The 26,611-nt window shown below is 40.0% G+C and overlaps 2 protein-coding genes across 13 annotated transcripts in view; one reads left to right on the top strand and one right to left on the bottom strand.

The window, feature by feature from the left end:
* Positions 1-12,067, top strand: part of FAM13B (family with sequence similarity 13 member B) — a 59,552-nt gene extending 47,485 nt beyond the window's left edge. For 6 of the 7 annotated variants that reach the window (XM_084535226.1, XM_084535227.1, XM_084535223.1 and 3 more), the window contains 10 exons: positions 556-766; positions 2,588-2,717; positions 3,179-3,260; positions 3,546-3,775; positions 4,140-4,223; positions 5,391-5,486; positions 7,769-7,852; positions 7,951-8,123; positions 8,530-8,631; positions 9,736-12,067. In XM_084535226.1, coding sequence (XP_084391352.1) covers positions 556-766; positions 2,588-2,717; positions 3,179-3,260; positions 3,546-3,775; positions 4,140-4,223; positions 5,391-5,486; positions 7,769-7,852; positions 7,951-8,123; positions 8,530-8,631; positions 9,736-9,859 — 1,316 coding nt within the window. In that variant the 3' untranslated portion in view covers positions 9,860-12,067. The remainder of the gene's footprint in view (positions 1-555; positions 767-2,587; positions 2,718-3,178; positions 3,261-3,545; positions 3,776-4,139; positions 4,224-5,390; positions 5,487-7,768; positions 7,853-7,950; positions 8,124-8,529; positions 8,632-9,735) is intronic. The other variant, XM_084535229.1, reaches the window with a different exon arrangement.
* On the bottom strand, positions 11,522-26,224 carry PKD2L2 (polycystin 2 like 2, transient receptor potential cation channel). 6 transcript variants are annotated; one of them, XM_084535231.1, is made up of 14 exons: positions 25,809-26,224; positions 25,599-25,700; positions 25,166-25,299; positions 23,723-23,802; positions 22,667-22,888; positions 21,752-21,980; positions 21,081-21,251; positions 19,360-19,541; positions 17,948-18,065; positions 17,095-17,196; positions 15,687-15,748; positions 15,519-15,588; positions 14,615-14,721; positions 11,522-14,134 (listed from the first exon to the last, which is right to left on the bottom strand). In XM_084535231.1, exons 1-14 carry the CDS (start codon positions 25,849-25,851, stop codon positions 14,017-14,019), a joined length of 1,740 nt encoding a protein of 579 aa, XP_084391357.1. In that variant the 5' UTR covers positions 25,852-26,224; the 3' UTR covers positions 11,522-14,016. The 6 variants fall into 6 exon arrangements, 3 of the variants coding, with proteins under 3 accessions (XP_084391357.1, XP_084391356.1, XP_084391358.1); XM_084535230.1 differs by having other exon boundaries at positions 23,723-23,979; positions 25,809-26,223; XR_014697775.1 differs by having other exon boundaries at positions 14,095-14,134; positions 14,615-14,733; positions 15,520-15,588; positions 23,723-23,979; positions 25,809-26,223.
* Positions 26,225-26,611: the final 387 nt, after the last annotated feature.

Raw genomic sequence — 26,611 nt, 5'->3', positions numbered from 1 at the left:
AGAAATCTCTTTTTCTTAGTGGTGTCAAGATGGATTTAAATATATATTAAAAAAAGAAAACAACAAACAAAACCAACTGCCCCCCCCAACCCAACAAACAACACTTCTTAAAAAAGACTAAATGAATGAGTACTGTAGGCTTATCTTGCTCAAAATCAAGAGGACAATCTTTCAAAGCATATGTGTAAGGTATGAAATTTAAATTCCACATCAATATGTTGCAACAGACAGTAAATATATTCTTGTAACTTCAGATTTCTGATAATGCTTTTACACTGTTGAATTTTTCAGAAATGCATACTTGTAAGAAACACTTTGAAAAAGGGATCCTAGTGTGCATACTTCATTTCAGTACATATTTCTTTCAGTTGTTATATGACAGAATTTGTAGCTTTCTGATGTATTTCACTGTTTTTATTCACTTTGTGTATGACACCACATCCTTTATAGCATACAAGACTAAGCTTTGGGTACACATTTTTGTTTCCTTTTGACTCTAGTTTGTAATTCTGTTAACAGACAAGTACCATTTTGTTTCCTTTTTTTATCTTATAGATCCATTTCCCGCTTTCAAATCTTGGCAGGAAGACAGTGAATCTGGAGAAGCTCAACTTTCCCCACAGGCTGGAAGAATGACAAATCATCCATTGGAAGAGGACTGTCACCCAATATTGTCACATCGTAGTTTGGATTTTGGGCAAAGCCAGCGTTTTTTACATGATCCAGAAACGCTAGATTCTTCATCCAAAGCACTTTCTTTTGTTAGGTATTGTATTTTAATGCAACTTGCAGGGTGTTGGGACAGGAGATGTTACTTCCAGTGTGAAAATTCAGCTGATTAAGAACCTCAAGGTTTTCATGGTATGATGAATTAATTGAAGACCATTTGGTGGTTCTGCGTAGCCAGGGACTGCCATAACGGGTCAGAGCAGAGGTTCTTCTGGGGCAGTACCGTCTCTCCCAAAGGGGCCACCGGCAGGTGCTGAGGGAGAGAGTGTAAAAATAGGACAAGCCTACAGAGCTTTCCCTGGCGTTTAGTCAGGGCTTCTGGCAGCCTACTGTAATGGCACTTCCTGGGCTGAAGATATAGATGTTAGTTATATAAATATTTTTTTACCAGTCCTTACTGGATTGTTGATCTATGATTTTATGGAAGTTTTTCCTTTTTTCAGTAGCATGAGTATTTATCTTCATGTTGCATAATTTCAGCTTTTTTCACGTATCCACTTCCAGTAAAGAGCCAAGTTACACATGTCCTTGCAACAAAAACATGCAGCAATAATCTGAGAAGATTCTTCACTTGGGCTGTGGAAAACCTTCATCCAGAAGGGTTATAGGAAAGAATCAATTGTTAGAGGGAGAGGTGTGGGACAGCAGTACAGTATAGACAGAGGGTTCTTAATGAAGGTCCTCTCTTGTGGATTTAGAGGAGAAAGCCAATTTAACCCAGCGGGTGAAAGCTGAGTTGTAATTAAGCTGCAAGTTATTTGTGTGATGCTGGAGAGTGTGATCCTCCAAAAATTGTATATAACCTGTGGCCTCTGCTGTGAAAAGCGGTTTGAGAAAAATCTCTTTGCTTGTTAGGGAAGAAATAACCCCATAAAAGTAAGTAAGTAAATAAATAAATAAATAAAATAATAAATTGGAGCATGAAAGACCAAATTTATAATCTCTAGTTTTCCATTGACAAACTGATACAAAAAAATACTTTTCAGTGTTCCCCAGCTAGCAGCAGAAGATGGTCGATGAGTACTGCTAAAATGATGCAGAAGGCTGACCTGCAGAAAAGTGCTGATTATAATAGCTGTTCTCATTCCGAAACTAATAAGGATCGACAGTAGTGGATTATTAGATTAGTGCATCTAATATCTCGAGTTACGTAGATGTTACTAGCTGTGTTGAGAGATCTTTCAGGCGCCTTGTATAATACATGTACTAGAAGATTCTTATGGTTAGTCTTGAAATGAAAACAGTTTTCACAAGGAGCAAATGTCAAGGGGCTGAACAAGTGCAAAACGTGATTCAAAACTCGAATCACATACTGCAGAAATGTACTAGTAAATCAAACAGATTAGATGATGGAGATTATTCTTAGTATTTTTAAGATAAGCATCTAGTAGTTTATCTAAGACAGATAAGTGAAGCTGTCTAATTACCAAGAATTCTTCAGTGGGTGCTTCTAGACTAGGCTACATTCTTTGCCAGGTATTTCAGGAAGTACTGATAATCTAGGTAATTTAGATAAACTAAAGTGCTGTCAGTTACATTGTCATTAAAACAGTTCAGATCTTGTTTGGTGGCTAAAATGCTTATTACACATGAATTTCAAATGCTGTTTTTCACCAAAGAGCTGTTTCTGTTAGGGGTATAACTGAAACTAGAGAGGAGAAAATAATATATCATTTTTGAAGGCAGTGGATGATAGCATTTGGATTCAGTAAGTAAACATCTCTGACTGAAAACCTGAAAAGAATGAATTGTGAACTGGAGGAAAAAATACAGAAATTAGTCACCTGCTACTCAAATATACAGTTGTTTGCACTGGTTCAATTATTTTAAATGACATTTTAAAATGTTTTTAATACAGAACACGAAGAGCATCCTTCAGCTCAAAAGATGACAAAAGGGAAGACAAGACGCCTTATCAGCTTGTCAAGAAATTACAGAAAAAAATAAAGCAATTTGAAGAACAATTTGAAAAAGAGAAAAACAGTAAGGTAAGTTGCCACTTCTGCTTTTATTCAGGACAAATGACTGCACAGTAGAGTTACTGCTTGTATTTCATCACTGAGCAACTGAGTTCATAAATGAGAATAATCTTGTTATATGCTGCTGTTTACAAAAGTGAACTGAACAACAGCAATGCTAGAAAACATGCCATAAAGCCTGAGCCCAGAGAAGGGCAGTGACATTCGATCTGACTGAAGGGATATCTGATGAGACATGGAGACAAAAGTGTCTTTACTACTCTGGTTCAACCTCTGATATTTTGTTTCAACCTTATTTTCACAAGTGTTGTTCATTAAATTGACATTGAGATCTTACCAAGTTCTAAGAGTGGCACCCATGTTACTAGTCACCTTTGCTGCCAAAAATATTGCCAAATCTTGTATGAAATGTTTATGAACAAGCTTTAATGTGCTTGTCTACATAAAACTTTGTTTGTATTATTTTTCAGCCCTCCTATAGTGATATTGCAGCCAATCCTAAAGTTTTAAAATGGATGACTGACCTTACCAAATTAAGAAAGCAAATAAAAGGTAAGGGATGCTATACTTTTGGTTTTGTACAAACACAAATTATCTGTGTGACTGAAATAGAAGTGCTAAGTCATTCAGCAGAATTTCCCAGGACAGTAAAAATCTTTAATTTCTAGATTCTGACTTATTTTATTGCAGAAGCAAAATCATATTATTCTTTTGGCTTTGTTTTTAGAAGAGAAACTTTGCCCATGCAAACTTCTGTGTTTCTTGGTTTGCAGTTTAACCAACTGAGGGACTTAAGTTCTTTAAACCTTTGGATTAAATATTTTTTTCTATTTTCAGATGCAAAGCAGAAGAGCTCAGATGGAGAATTCATACCTCAAACACGTCCACGGAGTAACACTCTTCCAAAAAGTTTTGGTTCTTCTCTTGACCAAGAGGATGAAGAAAATGGAGATGAGATGCGTGTTGTGCAGAAAGAGAAGAAGCCCACCAAGGAAGCTACGCTAGAACTCATTTTGAAAAGATTAAAGGAAAAACGAGTTGAAAGATGTTTGCCAGAAGACATAAAGGTAAACATAAAGGTTATGGTTCGGCCGTTTCTAAGAAAATAAGGGAGGGGGAGAGAGTATGGTCAGATAGTTTAGATATTGTTTCATCAACAAAAAGATGCCTTTATTAGCAGCGCTTTCCCAAGCCCTCCCATTTCAGACTCTGTAGGGAAATGATCAAGATGAACCACATTTTCCTTGCTCAGTCTTTCTTAAAATATTTACAAGTACTTACTGACAATATTGGACAGATTTGAATGGATTAGGATGGGACATTATGCTGTTAAGTAAGCTAAGTTTGGCGAAAGCACCGGTATTGCTGATACCTGTAGAACAACTGTTGAAGTGGCTTGTGTTTGATTAACGTGAACTGTTCTTCTGACAGAAAATGACAAAGGACCATTTGGTAGAAGAGAAAACATCCCTCCAGAAAAGTCTCCTGTATTATGAAAGTCAACATGGACGGCCGGTAATACTTGGTTTGCTTCATCAAGCTATGCACTTAATAACAGTAATTCTTGTGCAGCAGTAATACCAGAATTTAATGGTGCTTTTTTCCCAAACACAAAGTTATCTGACAGTTTCCATGTTGCCATCAGAGGAAATTACTGCACTGACTTCTGGAAGTTAGAATGCAGGTGTTGATTTGTTACCTAGGCCCTTTTCTGCAGATCAGTAGGTTTTTGGATTTTGCAGTGATTGGTATAGTTTGGTGCAACGCTTGTGAAACAAAAAGAAATCTTTAACGAACTAAATAATGACACTATTGAATTTCCAGGAAAATTCCTGAAAAGTTGTTCTGGATTACACAAAACTAAAAATGCTGAGGCACTTTTTTTCTAAAGTATGTGACATGTACTTTATATAATTGGAGATATGGAAGTTAGAGGAGGTGACCAGCAATTAGTGCCTGAAGTTCTGGGTTTTGAATCATGGGCAGTGATCAGCATCACTAGTCCTTTCCAGTTACTATTCTATTAAGATCTTTCCAGTTACTATTCTATTAGCCTTCTGGACTTGGCATACTAACTTTATAATCAGCACCACCATATATGTATCTGAACAAGCCGTTCAGTGCTGAAAACCAAGGAAGAATAATGGTATTAGTGATATTGGCACTGGATTTGGAATCACCTTAGAAAATGCCAGTAAATGCTGATGATAACCTTCAAGATTTACTATGTTTGTAAACATAGCGGCCAAGAATTAAGAGTGAAATCAGGTATCAGATAAAATCTCTCTATAATTTCATCTTTTTTTCCCCTTTCACTTCTGTAGAGTCACCATCATTGCTAGTTACACAGTTTTCTGTGGTTCTTGGTCCCTTATTTCCTTTTTTCTACGGGTCTTTAGAGGGTCTGCTTCTCTTTAAGCTCCCCTAACTTTTAGGAAGTCTTGACTATATTTTTCAGGAAGAAGTTTAAACTGAGAAAAGAGATGGGGAGGGGAGGGAAAGGGAGAAAGCACCTTCTGATTTCCTTTCTCTCCATAAATCCCATTTCATACACACAGTTTAAACTAGTTTTATGTTCCTAATTGGAATTTGTGGCCTGGCACGAGAAGCATACCACTTTGTGTTTGCTTGTATATTACTGAGTGACTGGTATAATTAATTCTGTGGTTTCTCTGCCTTTAGGTTACTAGAGAAGAAAGACATATTGTGAAGCCACTTTATGACAGATACAGACTTGTAAAACAAATGTTAACTAGAGCAAGCATTACTCCTATTCTTGTGAGTAAAACATGCTATTTATGTTTTTCCACTTTTTAAGTGTTAGTCTGGCTTTAGAAAAGCTAGGAATACTGTTCCATAAAACACATCTTTCTTTTGGAAGATAGAAGGTGATGTCATTGTATTTGAGGCATTTGATTTACTACTGAGAGCAGCGCAGTTCAAAGCTCTCTGTGACCTTGACAGCTCTGAAGAAGTAAATGGTTCCCAGTGGAAGTAAATAAGCTGTTATAACTTTCCTTGGCTGACGTTCTCAAGGCACTGTGCTAGGTATAGATCCACAGTACATATTGTACTCCTGGTTCTCCAAGGAATAGTCACACCAGTTGTGATGAAGTTTGCCTCTCTTCTGTAGTTCAGATTAGTGTTACCAGAGGCATGAGCAATAGGATGGCCACAGGAACCATTCCATTCCTTTTTGTTTCCCTAGTGTGAGATCTGTTACCAATGCCTGCAGCATCTGTACAACATCTGCTCTTTCATTGTGTCTTCACTTCATTTCCTTCAAGCTTGTGGTGCTCTTTCTTTTCTTACTTTTCCCTCTTGTAAGTGATGAGGAAGAAAAGTGTCTGTATTGTGCAAGGAGATTGATAAAACCTTTTTTTTTTTTTTATCATGATAAAAGGCAGTTGTGGAATGACAACCAGCTAGATGTCTGTTCTTCAGGAACTGTAATCGAAATCTTGCAATGCTGACCCGAGCTTGGAACAAAACATAGTTTTGATATTAGCCATTTGACCCTTTTAGAAGGAAGGAACTGCATAGCTGACACGAGATAATCTCTTTACATAAAAACAGTCCTCTATCAGATTTATGTAACTGGGCAGTGTCTTACTCAGCAGCAACTTAATCTACAGTCTACGTTGACTCTGACTGTTCTTAGCTACCCACTTTAAGCTGAAGAACATTGAGATTGAAAACAAAAAACTTCTCAAGACTGTTCCTTTTTTCCATATACATTTTGAGCAGGTGATTTTATAGACAAACGATTTACATTGCAATCGTGTTTCAGTTTAAGGGCAATGTTAAGTCAGTAGCCCTTTCGGAATTCTGTACACACAGAATTTGCTCTTAAATAACCTAAGCATTTCTCCAGCACTGGTGAGACGCACGTTGTTATTGGTGTCCTTGACTGGTTGGGTTTTAACTCGTTTCTCAAAAATCTGCTCTTCGCTTGAGATGTTTCATGTTGCCAATAGCCTTATGAATATCAATCTCTTTTTTTTTTTTTTTTTTTTTTTTTTTTTAAGTTGTGAAACAAAGGGATGGGTGATGGCCACCCAAAAGGATTTTAAATTCAGAATAGCTCTTAATAATATAATTCATGTTCTGTGCTATAGGCAACATTTCACAGGCCTCTGCTTTTGAAGTCTGTAAGAAAGACAAGTGGAACTCTAATTGCCAAGGACTGTTCAGTGGTAGCTTCTAGGTAGGCTGTATTCTATGCCAGGTATTTCAAGAATTGCTTTTTGAATTGTATGACAACTGCTTTCATGAGATACCTGTCACGGTATCGTGGTGTACTAATCACATATGCTGAAGCCTGTATGGCATTGTTTGAAGAGGCAGGAAGCCCCTCTAATAGAAGTTCTTTGACAGGTCATTGTCCGTGTGGCTTTCATGTTTCACCTTCCTCCTGTTCAAATAGTCCATCTGTTGAAAGTGTTTATACTGTCCAGGGATAATGGATGAGCAGAGCATAACAGCACGTTTGTAACGGGCTGCCAACAGCAACACCTGTATATCACAACAATACCTGTTCAGGCTGAAGTTCAAAGGATGTTGACTCTGAGGTAGTAATAGATGACTTTGGTGTAGCACTTCCAATTGGTGGGATTCAGGTAGTCTAGAAAGAGAAGCTGGCAGAATTATTCCTGCTGTGTGCATGCCAGAAGATATGAAATGTCTCTGGCCTTAACTTCATTTTTGTAATCTGCCTGTGGCTTGGGAGGAACAAGAGTGAACGTGAATTTTTTTTTTTTACAAATTTTACAAATTTTATACAAAACATGTAGAGTGTTTTTTATTGAAAATTCAAAGAGTTCTACTGTTTCAGCTATTTTTATGTAAATTACAAACTACAACACTTTCTGCTGTTTTAAGGATGCTTTGGGCATCTTGGCCATTTGGTCTTTAAGCTTGTTTTGTTTGTACTCTGTAAATCTGTTTGCAGTCTCTTTTTTTGTGTCAGAATCACTACCTTTAGGTGTTACACAACTTGAACAAAACTCTGACCAGCATTTAATGTCTAATTGCATATAATCAAACTTGTAATGTTGCAGGGTTCACCATCAACCAAGAGGCGGGGGCAGATGTTACAGCCTATTATTGAAGGTGAAACTGCACATTTTTTTGAAGAAATTAAGGTGTGTACAATAAATACATTTTTAAAAAACATATTGCCAAGCACCTGTAATAGGGAACTGAAGTGTTTCTTATATTGAATTTCTGCTTTGACTTTCAGGAAGAAGAGGAGGAAAGTGATGGTTTGTCTGCGGACCTGAATGATATCTTAAAAACTGCTGTCCAGACACAGTCTGTTTTAAGCCCAGTTGAGAACTCAGAGTCTGATGTTGAAGATGGTCAAGAGAAACTGACCCGAGACCTTAGGCTGTCAAGCACCCGAGCTGCTTCTATGTGTGTATAAATAAGAAATGACTAATTCTATTACAGAAGTTGTACTGATGGCACTTAGTCATGATACCAAATTTGATGATGTGTGAAAAGGATTGACATGTTCAGCATTTCTCAGGAGGTGTTTGGCTTGAATGAGCATTCCTTCTTCTGACATGCCTAAGATTTTCTTGTGTTTAGTGAATTGTTTAGTATTTCTAAATCTTCTTCAACCCACTTGAGCTGTGTAGACAGCAGAAAATTCATACCCTTTTATTAACGACTAGTTTGTTCTCGATATTTCACGATCAGATACCATATTCCTTGTAAGCAAGATAAATTTATTATTAGTTTAGTTAGCTCGGTTGTTTTTGAGTATGCTTCGAAGAACCTAAACCTTATTTTATGGCCAACAATATTTTTTGTTTAGGCCTGAATTATTGGAGCAGCTGTGGAAGGCCAGAGCTGAAAAAAAGAAGCTACGCAAGACATTACGAGAATTTGAAGAGGAGTTTTATCAGCAGAATGGAAGGTTTGTTTAGCATAAAAATACATGTGGGACAGCAGCTTTGTTTTGTAGCCAAGTGTTTCTTCAGCTTTTTATATGAATTTTACCATCTGTTTTAATCTTTACTTTGAATAATATATTGAAGGAGATAACATTCTCGTGTATTTTCAGTAGTGGAGGAATTCTGCTCTAGAGTTTTGTTTCCTCTCTTAGAGTCTGTAAATCATAACAAGGAAATTTTTTTTTATTAAAAATACCATTTCTTTACATTTTTTTTTTAAAGAAGTAGTTTTATTAACAAACAAAACCAACCAAACTCAGGTACACAGGCAAACTTCCCTGCCCAAGAAACACCTATTTGTCTGTCTTTTTCAGCAGGTTAGTCCAGACAGTGGGTATTTGCTTCAACACTAAAGGGGTGTAGCACTTTTACTCTTTCCAGTATTGTTCTTTTAGGCTTCTTATTTGAATGTGTTATGAGTTCAACTGAACTGTTTCCCTGTTTGTGCTGTAGGAGATTTTTCAAAGTGTATCATATCATGAACAAAAATAACAACATGCTAAGAGGCCAATTTTTTGTGACCCATTTAAGTACACTTCCTGTTGTATTTCTCTTGTAACTATAAACTCCCAGACCATAAGTCATGCAAATTCAGCTAACAGGGCTTCATTGTACACTTGCAGAAATTGGGACATAACTCCTTTTGACTTTAATGGCAAATAATGAGGTTAATAATGAAGAGTTCATTTAAAAAGACAGTCCTATTAATCACTAATTTATTATAATCCAGGCTTAAATAAGACTAATATTCTGCTATCAATTTGTGGGTCAGTCTGCATACAGTGAAAATGGAGATATACTTAAATTTATTTGTCTTTTTGTTTAATATATACACAGGGTCTGAAATCTTCATATCCTGTTAATAAGTTGCACTGAATAAATGCTTCAGTTTTGTTAGGTGATGGCAATTTTAAGTGCCAGGAACTAAAATATGACAGTCTGTTATTGGTGAATTGCCTGACAACAACGCTTTTCTGTCCTAAGATAACTGCACATGGTTGCTCTTATGTTTGATTTGCTGCATCATGGAGGGTTTTCCTGAAACTTAGGTGTGCTTCTTTTTACAGGAATGTACAGAAAGAAGATCGTGTTCCAATGCTTGAGGAGTACAGGGAGTACAAGAAAATTAAAGCCAAACTTAGGCTCTTAGAAGTCCTAATCAGCAAACAGGATTCTTCAAAATCAATTTAACTTGCGTTCCTCCAAAACATCGAATAACGTTTCCGTATGCTACCACTGTACTTATCGGGTGCTTATGTTCATTTGTCATGCACTGTTGAAAGAACCCAGTTTGTGCACTTTATTGTGGTGCCACTATAACATGTTTGAGCGGTAAGTAGGTCCTGTCTAGAGAGCAAATAAGATTTGTAAGTTTGAGACTGCGCTATCCAACTTTAGCAAACACAATTTCCATCAAAATTTTTATATTAGATGCATTCATCTTGTTCCAAAACAACCGTAGCATTTTGTTATTGGTGTTCAAGAACTCAGAGACTTTTGTTGTTACTAAGCTTTTGCATTATTGAAGAAATTATTTATACCATAATGCTACACTGAACTACTCCTGTTGCCTATTTTATTGTAGGGTGGGGAAAAAAGTCAGCAAATTAAAAATACAGCTCTTTTTCCTGGAACGTTTAAAAGCCAGCCTGAAATTTCTTCCAAAGAACTGCTGTGGAACAACTTTAAGTTTTAGTAAATTGCATCTATAACAGTAATAATTACCATCTGTGGATTTTGCTCGTTAGTGGTCACATTTCCTCCTTGATAAAGATTACAGTGGACAAACAAGAAAGTGACCTTACTTAGTGTCTTCTAAAACTTGGAAAACTGAAAAGTTATATCACATGCTGCCTACAGGACTTACGTTACTGTTGTTCATTCTATTGGTTATTGTTTATCAGCTAGTGGTGACATAGTGTTTTGTCTGAATTGGATACTGCATCTCCACTTTCAGAAGATCTTGAACAGGATGAACATTTCAGTGTGTGGGAAATCTGATGTTGCTCAGACTTGGGTAGCTCTAGCAGAAAAGAGCTGGCTTAGGTCAGTTAAAAATCCACTCTACCTGAAACAAGTATGGTATCAAGGGCTAAAATCAGCGTAGTTCATGCACACCACAGGGTGAACTGATGGTTTTGAGTGAAGAAGTTACTGCTGTTTGTCACAGTTTTGTTTTACAGTTGGAGAATAAAAATAAGTTATCTAACTCTTATGATGTAAACAAAACAGTTTATGGGCCTTGCATGATTTAGCTTCAGAGTTGAAACTAAATAATGTTTTGAGCATCACATCTGCTGTGCTGAATGATGATTTAGCTAGCTTTTTGCTCTGCAGCAGCCATCAGCAGCTGTTTTTGATCTGGCAAAATCTAAGTGTTAATTTTATCTGGTGCTTTCTCAATTTTTTTCTTCAGTGTATCAGTTTGATTGTGGCCATGTTTTGCATGCACCTCCTCTCACTGCATGTTTTTATGACTGGCTGATGTCAACATAGCTATTACTCACACTGCTTTATGAAAGACCAAAAATGAACTTTCTCACAAAGAAAAAAGTGGCTAGCATGTAACCTCATAGACTTGCTATTCTGCCATGAAGCATATGAAATAGATCGAAAGTAGGGGTTTTAGTGCTCAGATTTCACCTGAGTACTGTAGAATATTTCCCGTTTTGTTTTCCTCTGCTTGTAGGCATGTAATTTTGGAATTCAGAAAAAAAAAAAAAAAAAAGCACTAAAACTATTGAGCACTGGTGGTATGCCTTTTTTTTCAAACAGCAAAATGATCTGGGACCTTAGAGAATTATGAGGTTAAACTAGTCTCGAGACCATTTATCAATTTTATTCAGTTTCATTGTGCAATGTACACTTCAGTTACTTTTCTATCAGTCTGCAGACACGGGTGTATCCAAACATTGAAACTAATGTGTACTGTATAGTGTTGTACATGAATGTTTGTGTTTTATATACCACATGCAGAATGTCAATATGCACTATTTAAATGTTTTAAATAATATATTCCTCCTTTATAATGCTTAAATCTATATGATTCCAATATTTTTATAAGTGAGTGAGTGATCAGACTGGTTCCAATTCAGAATTAACAGCTGCTTTGTGTTTGTTATGCAGTGTTTGGCTGTTTATTCAGTATAGTAGATAAGCATGGCAACAGTTATGCTATGAGTGTGTTTTGTGCCATCCTTGTTGAGCAATAAATAAATGGTAGAACTAGGCATTTTGTGATATAACAGTTTTACTTTGGTAAAAGCAAAACCTATATATCTATATGGATATATAGATATGGAATATATATATAACTAAACCAGATGTAATTGCATTGCTATGTCTGGTGCTCATTGTATAGACTTTTATAATAAAAGTACCTTAACCTTTATTGTCATATATCTTTGTTTCTTCTTGTGCTTTTTCCCACCCCTCTACCTTAAAAACAAGTGCTGAGTTCTTTAGTATTCCTTAAAAAAAAAAAAAAAAAAAAATTTCAGGGTGTTGCTCAGGCAGGCGTAAGTTCCATAGCCTGCCAGCAGAGCCACCAGAACTGGTGGCAGCTCTGGTGCCAAGACAGCCCTCGATGAAGCTGCGGTAGCTTAAGTTTTATTTTGCTTCTTTAGCCAGTGCCTCTCAGCAGAGACAGCAGGAGAGTGACCAGATCGGGTCCTGAACTGACAGCTCGATGGATTGTATGATGGGGGCTTCAGTTCCTGCTAGGGTGCCAGCCTGCTGTGTGATGATGCAGGAGCAAAGTGTGAGTTTCACTCATGTCTACTCCAACGGTAGCAACTGTGGGAGGAGACAGGGCAGAGGGCTGATTCAGCCATTACTGTGCTAATTAGTTCACTGCTTTTGAATACACCTGCAGCTGACGAGCAGTATTTGATTGTGCCTTTGTATCTGTAATGATCTCTTAGCCTTAAAATGAGTATCAGTGGCCAGCCAACCCTGTAATTGTGCATATATTTCTGTAAACCCAAGAGGATGCTTTTCCTCTGGACAAATTGATTATTCATAGTATGTTGGTGTAAAGTCGTATTAAAGGCGATTGAGGTCTTTCAAACTGACTTGTATTTTGTGTAACAGTACCTTTTTTCAGTGTAAGGCCTGGCAGGTGATAGAAAAACTGAAAATTCTGCTTGTGGATGTGCAGTATTGCAGGTAAAATGGGAAAAACAACTAGGAAGTTGAGGGAACAAGGGAGCCAGTGCATGGCTGCTGCCTTGTGCTACTGGGGTCAAGTAATCTTGTTCTGGGTCTCTTTTAAATGGCTCTCTGTTCCCCTGCCCACGATATAGATCCTCCACAGCGTGGTCAGTAGCTTGCTCTGCAAGACGTAAGTACATCTTTATAGTACTACAAATTTTGTAGGGCTCATACAAGTTTCAGGATACCTGGGAGGCTGGGCTTTGCATGTTACGCAGCAGCTGAGATGTACAGCTGAAGAACTGCATGCAGAGCGTGTGGGGTGTCGAAGCTTAGTGATGACCCCAGGTGTTAACAGCATGCTCGGATGCTATTTGGACATAATTCATTCCTTCTGTTTTATTTCTTCCTGTGGCAAAGTCCCAACGAAGAACAAATACTAATGGCTACGTATGAGTAGACAGTTTCTGGCTTGAACATAATACCATGGCTGAGGCAATGTGTATAAATGGATTTAGGAATAAAAATGTTCTGAGAATTCAGATTGAAAGCAAACTGCCCTCTGGCGGTTCCAGCTATTAAGCCCTGGACCAGGTATGGGTTTTGTTGTTCATGTATTTGTTTTTTCCTGGAAGAATTATGCCTGCAGGGGGAAAACAAACCTGTTCTGGAAACAGTAGGTGCCTGGAATAAGATTTTTTTTGAGAAGCGTTATAATTGCCAGCAGGTGCACAGGTGCACATAAGTGGTCCAGGGAAGTCTGGGCTGAGGAGCCACATGCTGGACTGTACTTCGCAATTGAGGATTATATTGGGCCACGTAGCTGAATACTGAATTATACAAAGTGGGCCCAAGAAGATGTCATCGCTCACTATCAGCTCTCATGGTTACGACAGCAGCTAGCTTATGTCTGTGTCTCAAAACACGAGGCAGCAGAATAAATGGCATTAAGGAATTTGTAGGGATTCCTATCCAGAATGCTCGTAAGGGTGGCGAGTGCTTCTCAGGGTTGAAGAACTTACCTGAAACTCACGGAGAAGACTGAAGTAACAATGATATACCTTTATTAACATTTCTGCATCTTTTATCCAGAAATATATAAAAAAGTGTCAGGGGAAGAATTGCTCTCTTTTGACTTTGAATTTCAACTGTATGAAGAATAAAGCCATCTCTATTACCAGATGAGCTAAGCCATTTTACTCGTCTGTCATGCCTGAAAATTCCTTCATCTGTTGCATGCTTTTCATAATTCTGTTGAGTTTTGCATTAGCGTTGTTTAATTCCTCTTCCAACTCAGCTGTATATTCGAGGAGCCTAGGACACAAATACAGCAACAAATCCTTGAGTTGGGCTCCTCTTGAACTTGTATTTGTAACCTTCCTGTTTGCTTACTTGCATTGTGTCAGCTGCAAACAGTCTTAAGTCCCAAAATACCCCCAACACAAGCGCAAGGCCTTACAGTCTTTGTCCACCCTCTCTGGGTGGCCATAAAGAGATGTTCTGGAAGAGCGGTAATATTTTAAATTCTCTTCCCACCTCATTCTTGACTAATGTTCTTACAAACTGTTCTACTGATTGTCCATCTGTCTCCATCTTCTTCTCTCTCTGAGGGCAGCTGTTGGCAGCCAGTATAAGAGCACTTAAAATAGCATCTTAAGATCACTGACTTTGTGTTGATCTTGTGTCTCTCAAGTTGCCACTCTGTGAGGGTTTTAGCTAATTGAAGTCAGGGCTGCTGCGACTGCCTAGGGATGGGAATAAGACTTCAAAGAACAGGCTCTCCCAAACACTTACTGCTGAAATTCTGCAGGGGAGACAGAGCTCTGAGAAGCGGCGCCTGGTTCAGTGTTGTCAGGTGGAATCCTGAGATGATGCTTTCTCCCTTTCCGTGACCTCAACTTCTATTCCACACCAGAGGGATTAAAAAAAAACATCAGAAAAAGCCAACACTGTTTACTTGGGTACCTGTTAGCATATCAGCATGTCACTTATGCAGGGAGGGAGCATGCATGAGCAGGAAAAGATGTATGCATTTGTGGGGAGAAAAATGTTCTCTCTCCATCTGAAAGTAATTTTCCTTCTGGCTCTTCGAAAAAGACAGGATGTAAGAATACACATCTTTTCAGAAGTGACAGACCACAAGCATTATTTGGAGCAGTGTTTACAGCTAGCTGTTGGACTTCCCCTTTCTTGGAGATTTTTTTTTCCTTTTTAAGATGTTTTAGAAGTGCTTGGACTGGCTTTACCCCGGATATGGGTCTACCAAGGGCTGTTGGAAACCTTTTTGTAAAGCAAGTGGAAGCTACAGTGATTTTTGCTGCAAATGCAGGCTATGACCTGACAAACTGCTCTAAAATATGTCTTTTTCTATACATCTGTTTTAGTTTAACATTTGGGCAAATGCCCAGCTCATAACTTCATAGCACTTTGCTAAGACACTGGCCTGGAACTACTGCCAGCTCTGCTCTTGTATTTCATGACCTTGTCTGAACAGAGCCCAATCAAGCTTTCATTTAAAGCTTGGGGCATAGCTAGCAATTTTTATGTATTTACAGCTCTAGCTTTTGTTATTCTTATCATGTTAAAAAGTTTTCTGTGGAGAAATAAGTAACAGTGGGGACAACTGTGACTCCTTTGGCATTAATTAGCTTTTGAAATATATCCAGTTTGTAAGAGTATAGGAAAAAATAAAGCCTACCTTTTCGTTACCACTGCTTCTTTTGGAAAGCTTGGAAATATCCTTTCTTTTAGTGGATGAAAATTCCTTTCTTCTCATTCACACAAATGAGAAGAGACAGAAGTCCTGTGAGAATAGGTCTGTTCTAGGTCCAGGGAGTAAATGCTGAAGTCTGGGTTGAGATCCTACCTTTCCAGGTTCTCCGCCTCTGGTTTCTTCAGTCTGAGCTTCACAAGGGTGTTATTGCAACTCTGAACACAGACAGAATTTTGAGCGTGTTAATTGCCTTGTATTTAACCAGACACCTCCATGCAAGGACTTGAACACAAGGAACAAAACACACGTGTGGTGCCTTGGCAATCAAAGAGAAACCCCACCATCCTTACTGCTTGCTTGGTTCCCTTAGCTCAGGGAAACTTATCTGCTATATCTCAAGTTTGTCATGAAATCCTTGAAGGTAATATCCACCCAAATCTGATAAGGGTTTTGATTTTCCAGTATGTACAACTTAATCTTAACTTAGACCAGGATTAGTAGGGGAATAAGGTTGGGTGGAGGAAACTGTGCTGTGCTGTTGCTGACGGGACTGGCTATATGAAAGGTTGTGCTTTGCAGAAGCAAAGTAATTTGCGTCCACAACGTGTGTAAAATCCTGCAGGAAAATTTCAAGAAGACAACGCTGCCAGCCTTCCTCTACAGAGTGACCAGTGTCAGCCAGCCTGGAGAAACATGGCCTGAAGGGGTAGGTTTTTCATCCAGCGTGTATTTCAGTCTTACTGGTGATGCTGCATTTCCCAGTTAAAGGCTGGTTTCTAGGTGGAGGTACTGACTTGTCCCAGCAACAGAACTGTATGCAGCCCCTTCAGCAGGAAAGGAGGTCACAATTTCAAGTTGGACTGAAAAGTTGGGAAAGATATGTTTCCCTTTTGTGCTCCTTTCTGGCACATAAAAATGGCCTGAACTGTGGGATTTTAAAGGTACATATTTCTATTTGTCTTCCCAGTCTGTCTTAGCAGCTTATTTCAAAGTTTTCCATGCCTTTTAACTGACTGCATTTGACTGCCCTGACTTGAGAAGCGTCATAATTCCCTTTCCCTGCTCTTCTTCTCTCATCTAGTTACACCAGCACAGACAGGCCTTGTTGCTCGTCCATTAAGGTTTATATCCTTACAAGTGCTTTTGGTGTGGGGCCCCTTTGCTTCAGTTACGCTTGGCAACATCCCTAAACCTGCATGCAGAGAAGATCTTTAGTTTCTCGGTTGGGAAGAACAGCAACAGTGAGCTCTGAAGAAAGCTGGTCTCATGCAATACCTTAAACCAGGCTGGTCTTAAATACTGTTTTTGAAAGGGTGAACTAAAGGTAGGCTCTTTGCACCCTAATTTGTAAGTTACTTGTATCAATAATAACCATTAAGAGCTCCTGTGGGTTTGATGGAAGGTTATATCTGTCAATTATTTGCTGAAAGTACAATATCAACCATTGGGTATTCTTAAAGGGTTATGGCTCAGCTGTTTAAGGTTCTTTCCTACTGAGGTAGCATAGAATTCCCCCTCTAATATTTATTTAAATGAGGTAGTTACAGAAGCATTTACTTACCTGTCTGACGAGGTCTTTGATGTGGATTTCTTGACTGGGTATCCCTGCAAAATCTGCTTTGACTTCTGAATAGGTGTCGTTTATAATAGCCAAAAACATGTTCTGCACAGGAAGGAGGCAGTTAGGCATTTTTTCTGGAAACTGTGTTCATTATGCTGGTCTTGTTTTGGGGGCTGTTCAACGCTAAGCCATGGAACTAATGGGACTCGAGGAGCTTTGCTGGGTGGAGGCATGCTTCTAATGCATTTAAATTCTCTGAGAATCTTGGGGCTTTAGGGGCTATTTTGGGAGATTCCTCTCTTATTTCCTATGTTTAGTATCAGCTAAATGCCCTGGTTCCTTGGAAGTGACAGTTTTCTTTGTATTATATTGCACCTTTTTCAGATGACTTTACAATCAGAACTAACTAATGAAAGCACCGATCCAACTGATCGGTGAACTGAGAAAACTTGCAACTACAGCGTGCCACCAAAGTCCCTCTTTAACCTTCCCACTGGACAAGGCTGAAATAATGCAATTTTTAAGAGCTCTCAATGAAGTTTTCAGAAATGAAAATCTCAAGAAATTGATGGTGCAGTATAGTGAAAGGTGCCAACATCCTTGTTCCATCGTGCAAAAGCCCCTTTTGTGGCTCTTTGGAGGAAGGTAGAGCTGTGAAAGTCTTGCTAGCTGGGGACTTCTGCACAGGAGGTCAGACTTTCTGCCCAGGCGTAGTGATGGGCAGACAGAGGTGAGCCTGCTGTTAAAGGCCCCAGTGTCATCTTTGGGTGGAAAAGACTGCCTCAGAGTGCTACGCAACAGAACCTAGTGGTTCTTCCCTACTGCTTACACAAAAGAGAGTGTTTTTACTTACCAGCAATATGAAGAACACAAAGAATACAAATGAAATGAAGTAAATAGGTCCAAGGATCCTGTTTACTTCTATGATTAGGAAATTAAAATCTCCCAGCACAATACGGAACTGTGAAAAGCTGGGAGAAAAAATAAAAAAACAAACAAACAAAAAAAGAAAACATGAGAATGAGGTTGACTGGCTTCTCTTAAAGTATTTTAAGCATTATTTAAACAAACAAACAAACAAAACCCAAGATCAATCAGATGTAATTGAGACTGATTTGCCATTACTGTAGTCGCTGCAATCTAAAAGGAGCCAGCATTACACTGCAATGATAAATTGGGTATTTAGCATATACTTGAGAACTTCAAAGTCCAAATAATTTTAAAATGTCTTGTATGAGGAAATACTTTCATTTTGAATAAACCACTTGGTATTAAAATTTTTTAAAAAGATTTCCTTTCTGTTGTAGGATCCCTTATCTTCTGTTAGTATAGAAGGTAGTGGCATAGGCCCCTGTGACCCCCTATAGGGAATTTAATTCTTAGGTAAGACATTTATTTATTTATTCCTTCGTACTGCAGCATCTTAGGACTGTTCTGCATTTGAGTGGATCCAGAATGAGATATTTTATGGCTTTAGAAGTGCCTTAATTATACACGAAAAAGCTGCTTTCAAACAATCCGGTACATTGAAGATACCCCTCTAAAGTTCTCTGAGGAATGTGGCTGTCAGCTGAAACAATGCACCCTGGATGACAGGTTAAGGTTGCTACAAGGTGCAAGGACCATCATAATCAGTTTCAGCTGGCACCTGGACTTGATCTGATGTCGTTGCTATGGTGAGTGGCTGAAAAAAAATTTGGGGAAGAAAGCCACAGAGCCAGTGCATGGGATTAAGGGACTCCCAGCCGTGCAGCTGGATGGTTTCTTGAAAGAGCTGTGATTCCAGTTTCTGAACATACTCAGCTTGTGCTCTGAGCCCTTGGGTCTCTGAAGCATTTCTTAATGTGGTTTTCATGCTGGGGACTGTACCACATACCCAGTGGCACATCTGCTGGGTAATTTCAAGTCCCTGCTTTGAAAGAGGCAAAACAAGACAGTCTGTTGCCAGCCTGCCTGCCCAGGGGCCTGCTCACAAACTGCAAATTTGTTTTGAGAGCTGTGGGGACAGTCTCCTGTCACTGTTGGGCGAACTGCTCCCAAGTTTCTCTGTATTACACTTCTCTGACCCATGTAGCGTATTTGTTGTCTCTTTAGGACATATGATGTCTTTGGGAAGCAGCTTGTAGGGCTAACAAAATTGGTTTTACTCAACAAAATAGACTTAAGAGTTGGAGACCTGTACTCTTAAAAGTTCCGCTTAGCAGAAACTGTTTGTACCTGCACTAGCTGAGGATTTTGCATTAAAAAGTTCAGAAAATTGCATACATGCAGTTTGGAAAAGTAGAAAAGTCTTTAACTTGCGGACCGAAGACCAGATAGCTGAACTGTGCGTAGGCGAAGAAAATGATGAAGAACATGACAGCAAATCCACAGATGTTACTGGCACAGCGAGATAAAGTGGAGGATAGCTGTGTCATAGTCTTGTTAAAGCTTACAAATTTAAATATCTGCAAGAGAACAGACCATATTTTACTGGGGGGGGAGTAGTGTCAGAATGTATCGCATCTTCTAACAGAACTTCTGGAATGTTATCTGTAATCCTAATTTATAGGTTAAGTTTTACTTGGAAATAAATTGCATACCAGATGTTAATGGATGCATCTACACAGAATATGAAGGATTGGGTGTGTTTCTGGAGAAAAGGAATATTCTGCAGGGCGTACATGCTAAAGCTGATAGTGCACGGCCAGGTCTTTGATGGGTGCTGGCAGGAGTAGTCGGCTCTGGCAGAAGCGGAGCCCTGGGCAAGGAGACTTGAAGGCACGCCACCCTCCCGCACCTGAGGATTCCCTGCTGAGCTGAGTTGGTAAGGAGCTCTACTACTCTGCACCTGAACAAGGCCTGAACACGGGTCTTGTCCAATGGCAGCTGTTAATTGCAAGCACAATCGTGCTACCAAACTGACAGTCATGAGTTTGTTGGGAGGATAACGCGGGGCAATGTGCAGCTGGAGTACAGAAAGGATGTCGTGAGGGAGACTCCACGCAGCCAGTTAACAGCCAGGGCTCCCAACAGCTGCTTCATGCAGCCTTGGCCTGGGAGGTGGAGGAAGGCCAAAAGCCTGTTATTTTCAAATGACAAAACCCAGAAAGCCCCGTGGAGTACGTTAAAGAACTTGAATTGTATGGAGCATGAGTGTAAGGCGTGATCTCTTCTGCCAGACGTGACCACCTCCCCTTCCTGTTCTGCAGCCACGTTGTGCTGGCTGCTTTACAAATAAATACCTTTGGAGAGGTGGCCTGTAAGCAGACTGAGATCAGGCAAAGTTTTGGGAAGTTTCAGCCAGTCCCTGGGAACGCTGAGGCCAACCAAACTAAAGTCACTGATGTGTCCTGGACACAGGTGAAAAGATGGCCTCAGTCATGGCCACCGGGGTTTGATATTGTAGGGGCACTGGATGCAACGATACAGGATTGGCTTGGTCCCAGAGCACCTGGTTAGGAATAAAAGTAGCCTGTAACCTTGGGGAGGTTTGCTACTCTGGAGACCAGCAAATCCACTTGCAAATAAAAATGAAATTAAAGGTGTCCTGGCCAAAAAGCATTTCTGAATCAATTTCAGATACGTTTTTGTTCCATAGACAGTTCTAAAACAGCTACTGTTTTCATAGTTTCTAGCTATGAAAACTATGAATAGCTTCACCTGTTACAGCCATGCCATTTGTATAGGTCAGGCTGTGACCTGGATAATACTGAGTCTAGGAAAAGACTGAGCTTAAGGAGGCTGTTTGGCTATGGTTGTGTCCCAGCTGCTCCAGTGGAGACAGCTGCCTATGTGCAAAATTTTTTTTAGATGGGCTTGGAATCTGTGTGACCCATGTTTATGAGAATGAGATAATTTTAAACACTTCTGGAATCTTATAAACAAAATTCCCCATTCTAGCCCCACCTTTGCAGTTCATTTGGAACAAGGTAAAAATGAATGTTTATAATAAGCTTCGAAACACTACGATTCTCGAGTACAAGAAAGGGAGTAAGAGCCAATACCTTCATAAAAGCAAAGAAGACACAGATGGCAATCATGTTGTCATAAAGGATTTGCCAGAAAGCAAGGAAATAGAAGTCTGGATAAACATTCTCATCAGAGAGCAGCTTTTCCATTAGCAGGGACACTGCCATGGTGCGGTAGATATTGAAGCCAATGGCAAGGATGGATACCTGAAGGAAAGCAGAAGACAGTGAAACTGAAGTCCAGCTACCCCCTTCTCTTCAGACTTATTTTGCACAGTTAAGACTGCGTTGATTTCAGCAGGCCCTTGATGAGATTTGAAGAACTTTTTAGATGTTGGGTCATGAACTGTACATACGAGACCTTACAGGCCAATTTATTTGTACTTGTACTGTGGCAACGGTGGATTTGTTCTATATAACACACTGCATACGTTCTCATTTTACTGTGCTAACAGTTGTGTGCTAGTGCTTCCCAGCTGTGCCAAGATTACAGCTAAAACAAACAAGGTGGATAAAGAGTGGAAGGGACATGGAGCCACAGCACCTTGACGGTAAGGTTAGGAAAGAGCTGAGGTGTGCTGAGCCACGATGGGGCTCTTCGGTGAGTGACTCTAACCAGGAACAGGGTCGAGCTGTTTTGGCTTGATGGGTGTCTACCCAGTGCCAACCTACGCTGGCAAGCACAGAAGAATCAAGGAGCAGCTCACCACTACCAGCAGCAAATCCAGCCAGTTCCAGACACTTCTGAAATACTCCATTTTCAGTTTTTTTATTTCTATCAATTCCTGGATTATGAATGTAATGATAAAGAGGCAGAAGGCAATTTCACAAGAAGCCAAGAAGTAATCATAAAACGTGACGTATCTGAGGAGCTTCACAGAGTAGATACGCGAGGAGGGGATAACACCTCCAGTGGCAGGGAACTCTACCACCAACCTGGAAAAAATTGGGGACTGGTGTTAGTTACTATTACCCTTAAATTATCTCAGTTACCTTTAAATTGTCTCAGCCCTTACTAGTCTAACATTAATTGTTATTTCAGTAATAATACGTAACTGGGACTGTAGTTGGGCTGAACATTTGTGCAAAAAATGAGAACTGGATGACTCCTGCATCTGCAAGATCTTCTTTTAAAGATGATGCTCACTTCCCCATGAAAACAGTATTACAAGGAAGTGAAGGGTGCGGATGACAGATCTATTAAACGAACACCCAAACTCTGCAGTTTGGTTAAGTCTTAAAAGAAACTGTGTCTCAGAAGGGCATATATTCACCCCACCCTGAGTGTCTTCCCTCCAGTAGCTGACAACAGTACGAGTAATCTAGATTTTGACTTTGCAAAAGCCTATGGAATCTATTCCTACTGACAGTATCAACCAGCTGTACAGACACCAACCATTTAAAAAACTGGAAATGAAGGAACTAGGTCTGTTCCCTGCTCTAACTGAATTTCTGCTTTTTTTTTTTTTTTTTTTTTTTTAATGAATTACTACGGTCTTGCCAGCTACTGCCTGAGAAACATGACTGTGTATGCCTGAGGCAAACAGCCTTTCCTTGTGTCTTTCAGGAAGCATCATGCCTTAGTAAATTGGATTTGACACATAGTAAAGGTAAGAACTCACCTGATTATACAGAAAAGGTTTACGTTAGCATTATATGTTGAGAAGTCAATAAATACAACCCTGGTTCCTCTAGTGAGCCAACCATTCTTCCTGAGAAATTCCAACTTCTCTCTGCTCTTCTCTTTTGATTTCGGCAAGGTGAATATATATCCTCCACTGCTGTAAAAGCCTACCTCTCCCCAGTACCATGGGGATAAAGAAGCGGCAAAAGAATATTTCCATCTATGAGGAACAGGAAAAGAAAGCAGCTAGCCTATGAAAACTATGAAAGTAAGCTTTCACTTTTTATTTTATACTTGTTAGTTCTTGTGTTCCACTGCATCCGCAATTGACCATTTAAGTTAGACCTTTAAATAATACTTTTATTTACAAGTAAGCATGAGACTTATGACTTTAAAATATTCCCGTTTCTTTACCTACCAAGTACATTCACAAAAAAAGCAAGTGCTTATGATGCTGGATTTCACCCAATGTGGGCTAGACAGTTTAATTACATCAAAACCTTCATAGGTAAAAAGAATGTCTCTGGTTTTTGTACTTCATTGTTACTGTGGCATGTTCATATATTCTCCCATTGGGTTAAATCAATGCTAAATGAAATGTGTGAAACAGGCCTTTTGGCTCTGTTTCCACAACACTTTAGCATGATTCTAATTTATAAACATGTGATTTAAATCAAGGCTTCATATAAGTGAGCATTTCTCTGGAGATATTAATGGCAATAGAACCATTAACGTACTTCTGCTGAACTGGGCTCGCCATTTCCAGTTCTTCCTGTCTCTCCGCTATAAATTTCCCATGCCAAATTTCTGTCTATAGTATTGGCATAAAAACAAATCTATGGTTTATCTCACTGTAAACAAGGGAAAAACTCAACTCACTGCATGCACAATTGTAAGTTACTGAAGAATAATGGTATTAAGGATTTAGTAAGATTTTCAAAAACACTTTTGTGCTTGCTGTCTGGTTCCAACTGAAAGTATTTCAGATCTAAAAATCTCTTATAAATATATATCCAAAAGATGCCACAAGAAAATCTGAAGTAGGATGACTTACTCAGATCCATTCTTTAGACCAAAGTCAGACTTGTCTTCTGATCTATAACGGTACTTGGGGTAACAGTCTTTTGTGAAATTCTGGAAGTATGGGTAGGTGGAACAGGTGTTATTGCGTACTTTCAGCTGGCGAACCTGGGCTACTCCTAACAGTAAATTCTCATAGTAAATATGGCTTCTGTTTTCCTGGAGGTCTGATGTCAAGTTGCCATACCATTTGTCCCAACTGAGTCCATCCAAGAGGGGTCCCTCTACAAACTATATATACAAGCAAGGTTAAAGATTCAAAAGATTTATATATCACTATTACCCTGCTTTTTAAAAGACAAATCTTTACACGGTTCCCAGGTTACTTATGGGTATGGAATTTAAGATAGAATTCTACAGGGAATAGAATGGATTCATGAAAAAGATGTAAATATCTCAATTGAGTGAGGCAGTGTATAGGTGAACATTGTATTCTATCAGAGATATGTAATGGGTTTGCTCAGGGCAAAACTACGACATACAGTTGTTTGGAGTATCATTAAATGAGTTTTAAACACGTTTAAACACAAAAATATTGCATGTTGTTTTAACATGATCTTGCTCTCTGAAGATCTGTTTTGAAATATGCATTTCTGACTAGGCTTTTAGTCATCTGAACCTAAAGAAAGTATTTATTTTTGAAGTTCTTTGAAAACTTCTGTATGTTACTTAGATGCAGATAAAGTGCACTGAACTTGAGAAAAACATTATCCAGAGGGCAAAACATGCCCCCACGGTTTGGAACATGCATTACAACTGCTGTTTAGTACATCAGCATACAATTGTATAGCAAGGGCTCACTGTTTTATGGACTAACAATAACAGACACGATGATAAGAGGGAGTACAATTATTCCCAATGAATTGTGATAGCCAGGCATTTCCATTTTTAAGGAAGGGTAGGATGAAAAACTTTCCCTTTGGATGTCACCTGGGCAGTGATGGCAATGTTGGGAGGTCCTTCATCTAGTAGTGAAAACAGAGATACCTGTTTTGCAACGATCACCACAATAAGATGTGATGTAATAGCAAACTAGGTGAACCAAGGCAGCATGTTCTCCTGGTGACTCCAGTGAAAATCACACCAAGTACAGTTTAACTTTTTTTAAACAGCTGAAAATCAGAAAAACTGTAAACCCCAAATCTTTTTGTTGAAACTAACAATCAGTGTGATGCTGCAGTTAACCTATTGTTTTCCTGAACTGTCTATTCAGACTGTCTATCAGAGGTACAAATATTACAGTTTGTACTCCGAATTTCTACATTTTAAGAAGTTATTTATCTTGCTTCAGCTGAAGCTGCAACATCTAGCACAGGGATTTTGGGTGGGCCAGGAGCCTCTATTGCTCTGTATTAACACTAGGAGCTTCTTTACCTGGTTGCTGTATATACGAAAATATTTGCACAGAAAGCCTTACTTTCCAGAAATCAGCCACGTTCCTAATACTGTTGAAATCAATCCCTTCATCTTCAGCAGAAGCCTGTTCCAGAAAGAGACGTGACATCACTTCGTTCAAGTGAAACATGTTGGTGCTCACCATCCCAAATGTCACTAGGAAGAAAGGGCAAAACGGGGATGCTCACGGATGAAAATAAGAGGTTGACCTCAGCTTCTAAGCACGCTGCCCCCTCTTCAATCATCAGCACCAGTCATGCTGTTAGGAAAACACACTCGGGGCGATTTTGACTGAAATAACGCTTCTGGCTGGCAGACAGGTGGATTTAAGGATTAAATGACTCCTCTCTCCTTGCCTGCTCTTGCATACTGGAGGAGGGACGGCTCCTCAAGTGCAAGGCTTCAAATTAATTGCTCCTAACCAGGCATAGTCCCCCCTTCACCTGCTGCCTTACCTAGACACAGCGTGAAAAGGAAAATGATGTAGACAACCAGCTCCCGCAGCGTCGTTTTCAGCTCTAGTTCTCTGCTGTAGCTCATCCGGGGTTTTGTGACACCTAACGGGTTGGGGGGGGAGAGGGGAAAAAAAGGGCGAGGGCAGAAGCTGAGCTTTAAACCCCAGAGGCCGCAGCCGCCGGTAGCAGCCCCGCGGCCGCCTCACGCACCGCCGCCGCTCAGCTTCTGCTCCGCCGCCGCCGCCGCCTCCATGGCGGCCGGGCCGCACCGGGGCCGCTGCCGGGGCTCGCTCCGCTCGTTGGAACCGCAACGGGCGGCGGCTCCCGCTGAGCCCCGCTTGTCCCGGCGGCGGGGCTGCCTGAGGGCTGAGCGCCCGGCCGCCTCCTCGGTTTTCCTTTCTGCCCCTCAGCAGCGGCACGAACGCGGGCTGCGGCCATGGCGACGGGCGCTGAGCGGTGGTTGCGGGCTGGGGGTGCTGGTGTCGGGCTGTGGCACCGCGCCCTGCCCTCAGCGCTGAGGGGTTTTTGCCTCCGGGAGAAGCCCACACGGGTGTAATAAATCGGTGTTGGCTGAGGTCAGAGCCGCAAAGAGTGTGGTTACAGCAGCTACTGCTGCTTTGGCAGCCCAGCTGGAGGAGCAGGGTGGTGGTGGGAGCCGGGCAGCTGAAGGGTGTGGGGTTATGGAGCAGCACAGCAGTGGGGTGAGAAGCTGAGACCTCATTTTGTCCTTACAGTGCTCTGAGGGGAGCTGGCTAGCTGCAGGGGTACTGTGCACCACAACAGATCGGGTTCAGGCTGGATTTGTCTTCACCCATCTGCCTTTAGAGATCAGGGCTGAAAAAGCTTCAGGTTAGGTTGCTGGAATTTGGCAAAATCAGTTTTGTTTTGTTTTGTTTTTTAGCAAAATGGCTGCGAATAACAGCATAGAAATTGAGTTAGTCAAATCACCGTCTTGTTGAGAGTCAACAGAGATAAGGCCCAGTTGCTCCTTTATTAGAAGGAGGGAAGTTGTG

The sequence above is a fragment of the Aythya ferina genome, assembly GCF_964211825.1.
Source record: "Aythya ferina genome assembly, chromosome: 14".
Lineage (NCBI taxonomy): Eukaryota > Metazoa > Chordata > Aves > Anseriformes > Anatidae > Aythya > Aythya ferina.
This window is presented reverse-complemented; position numbering and strand designations above follow the sequence as displayed.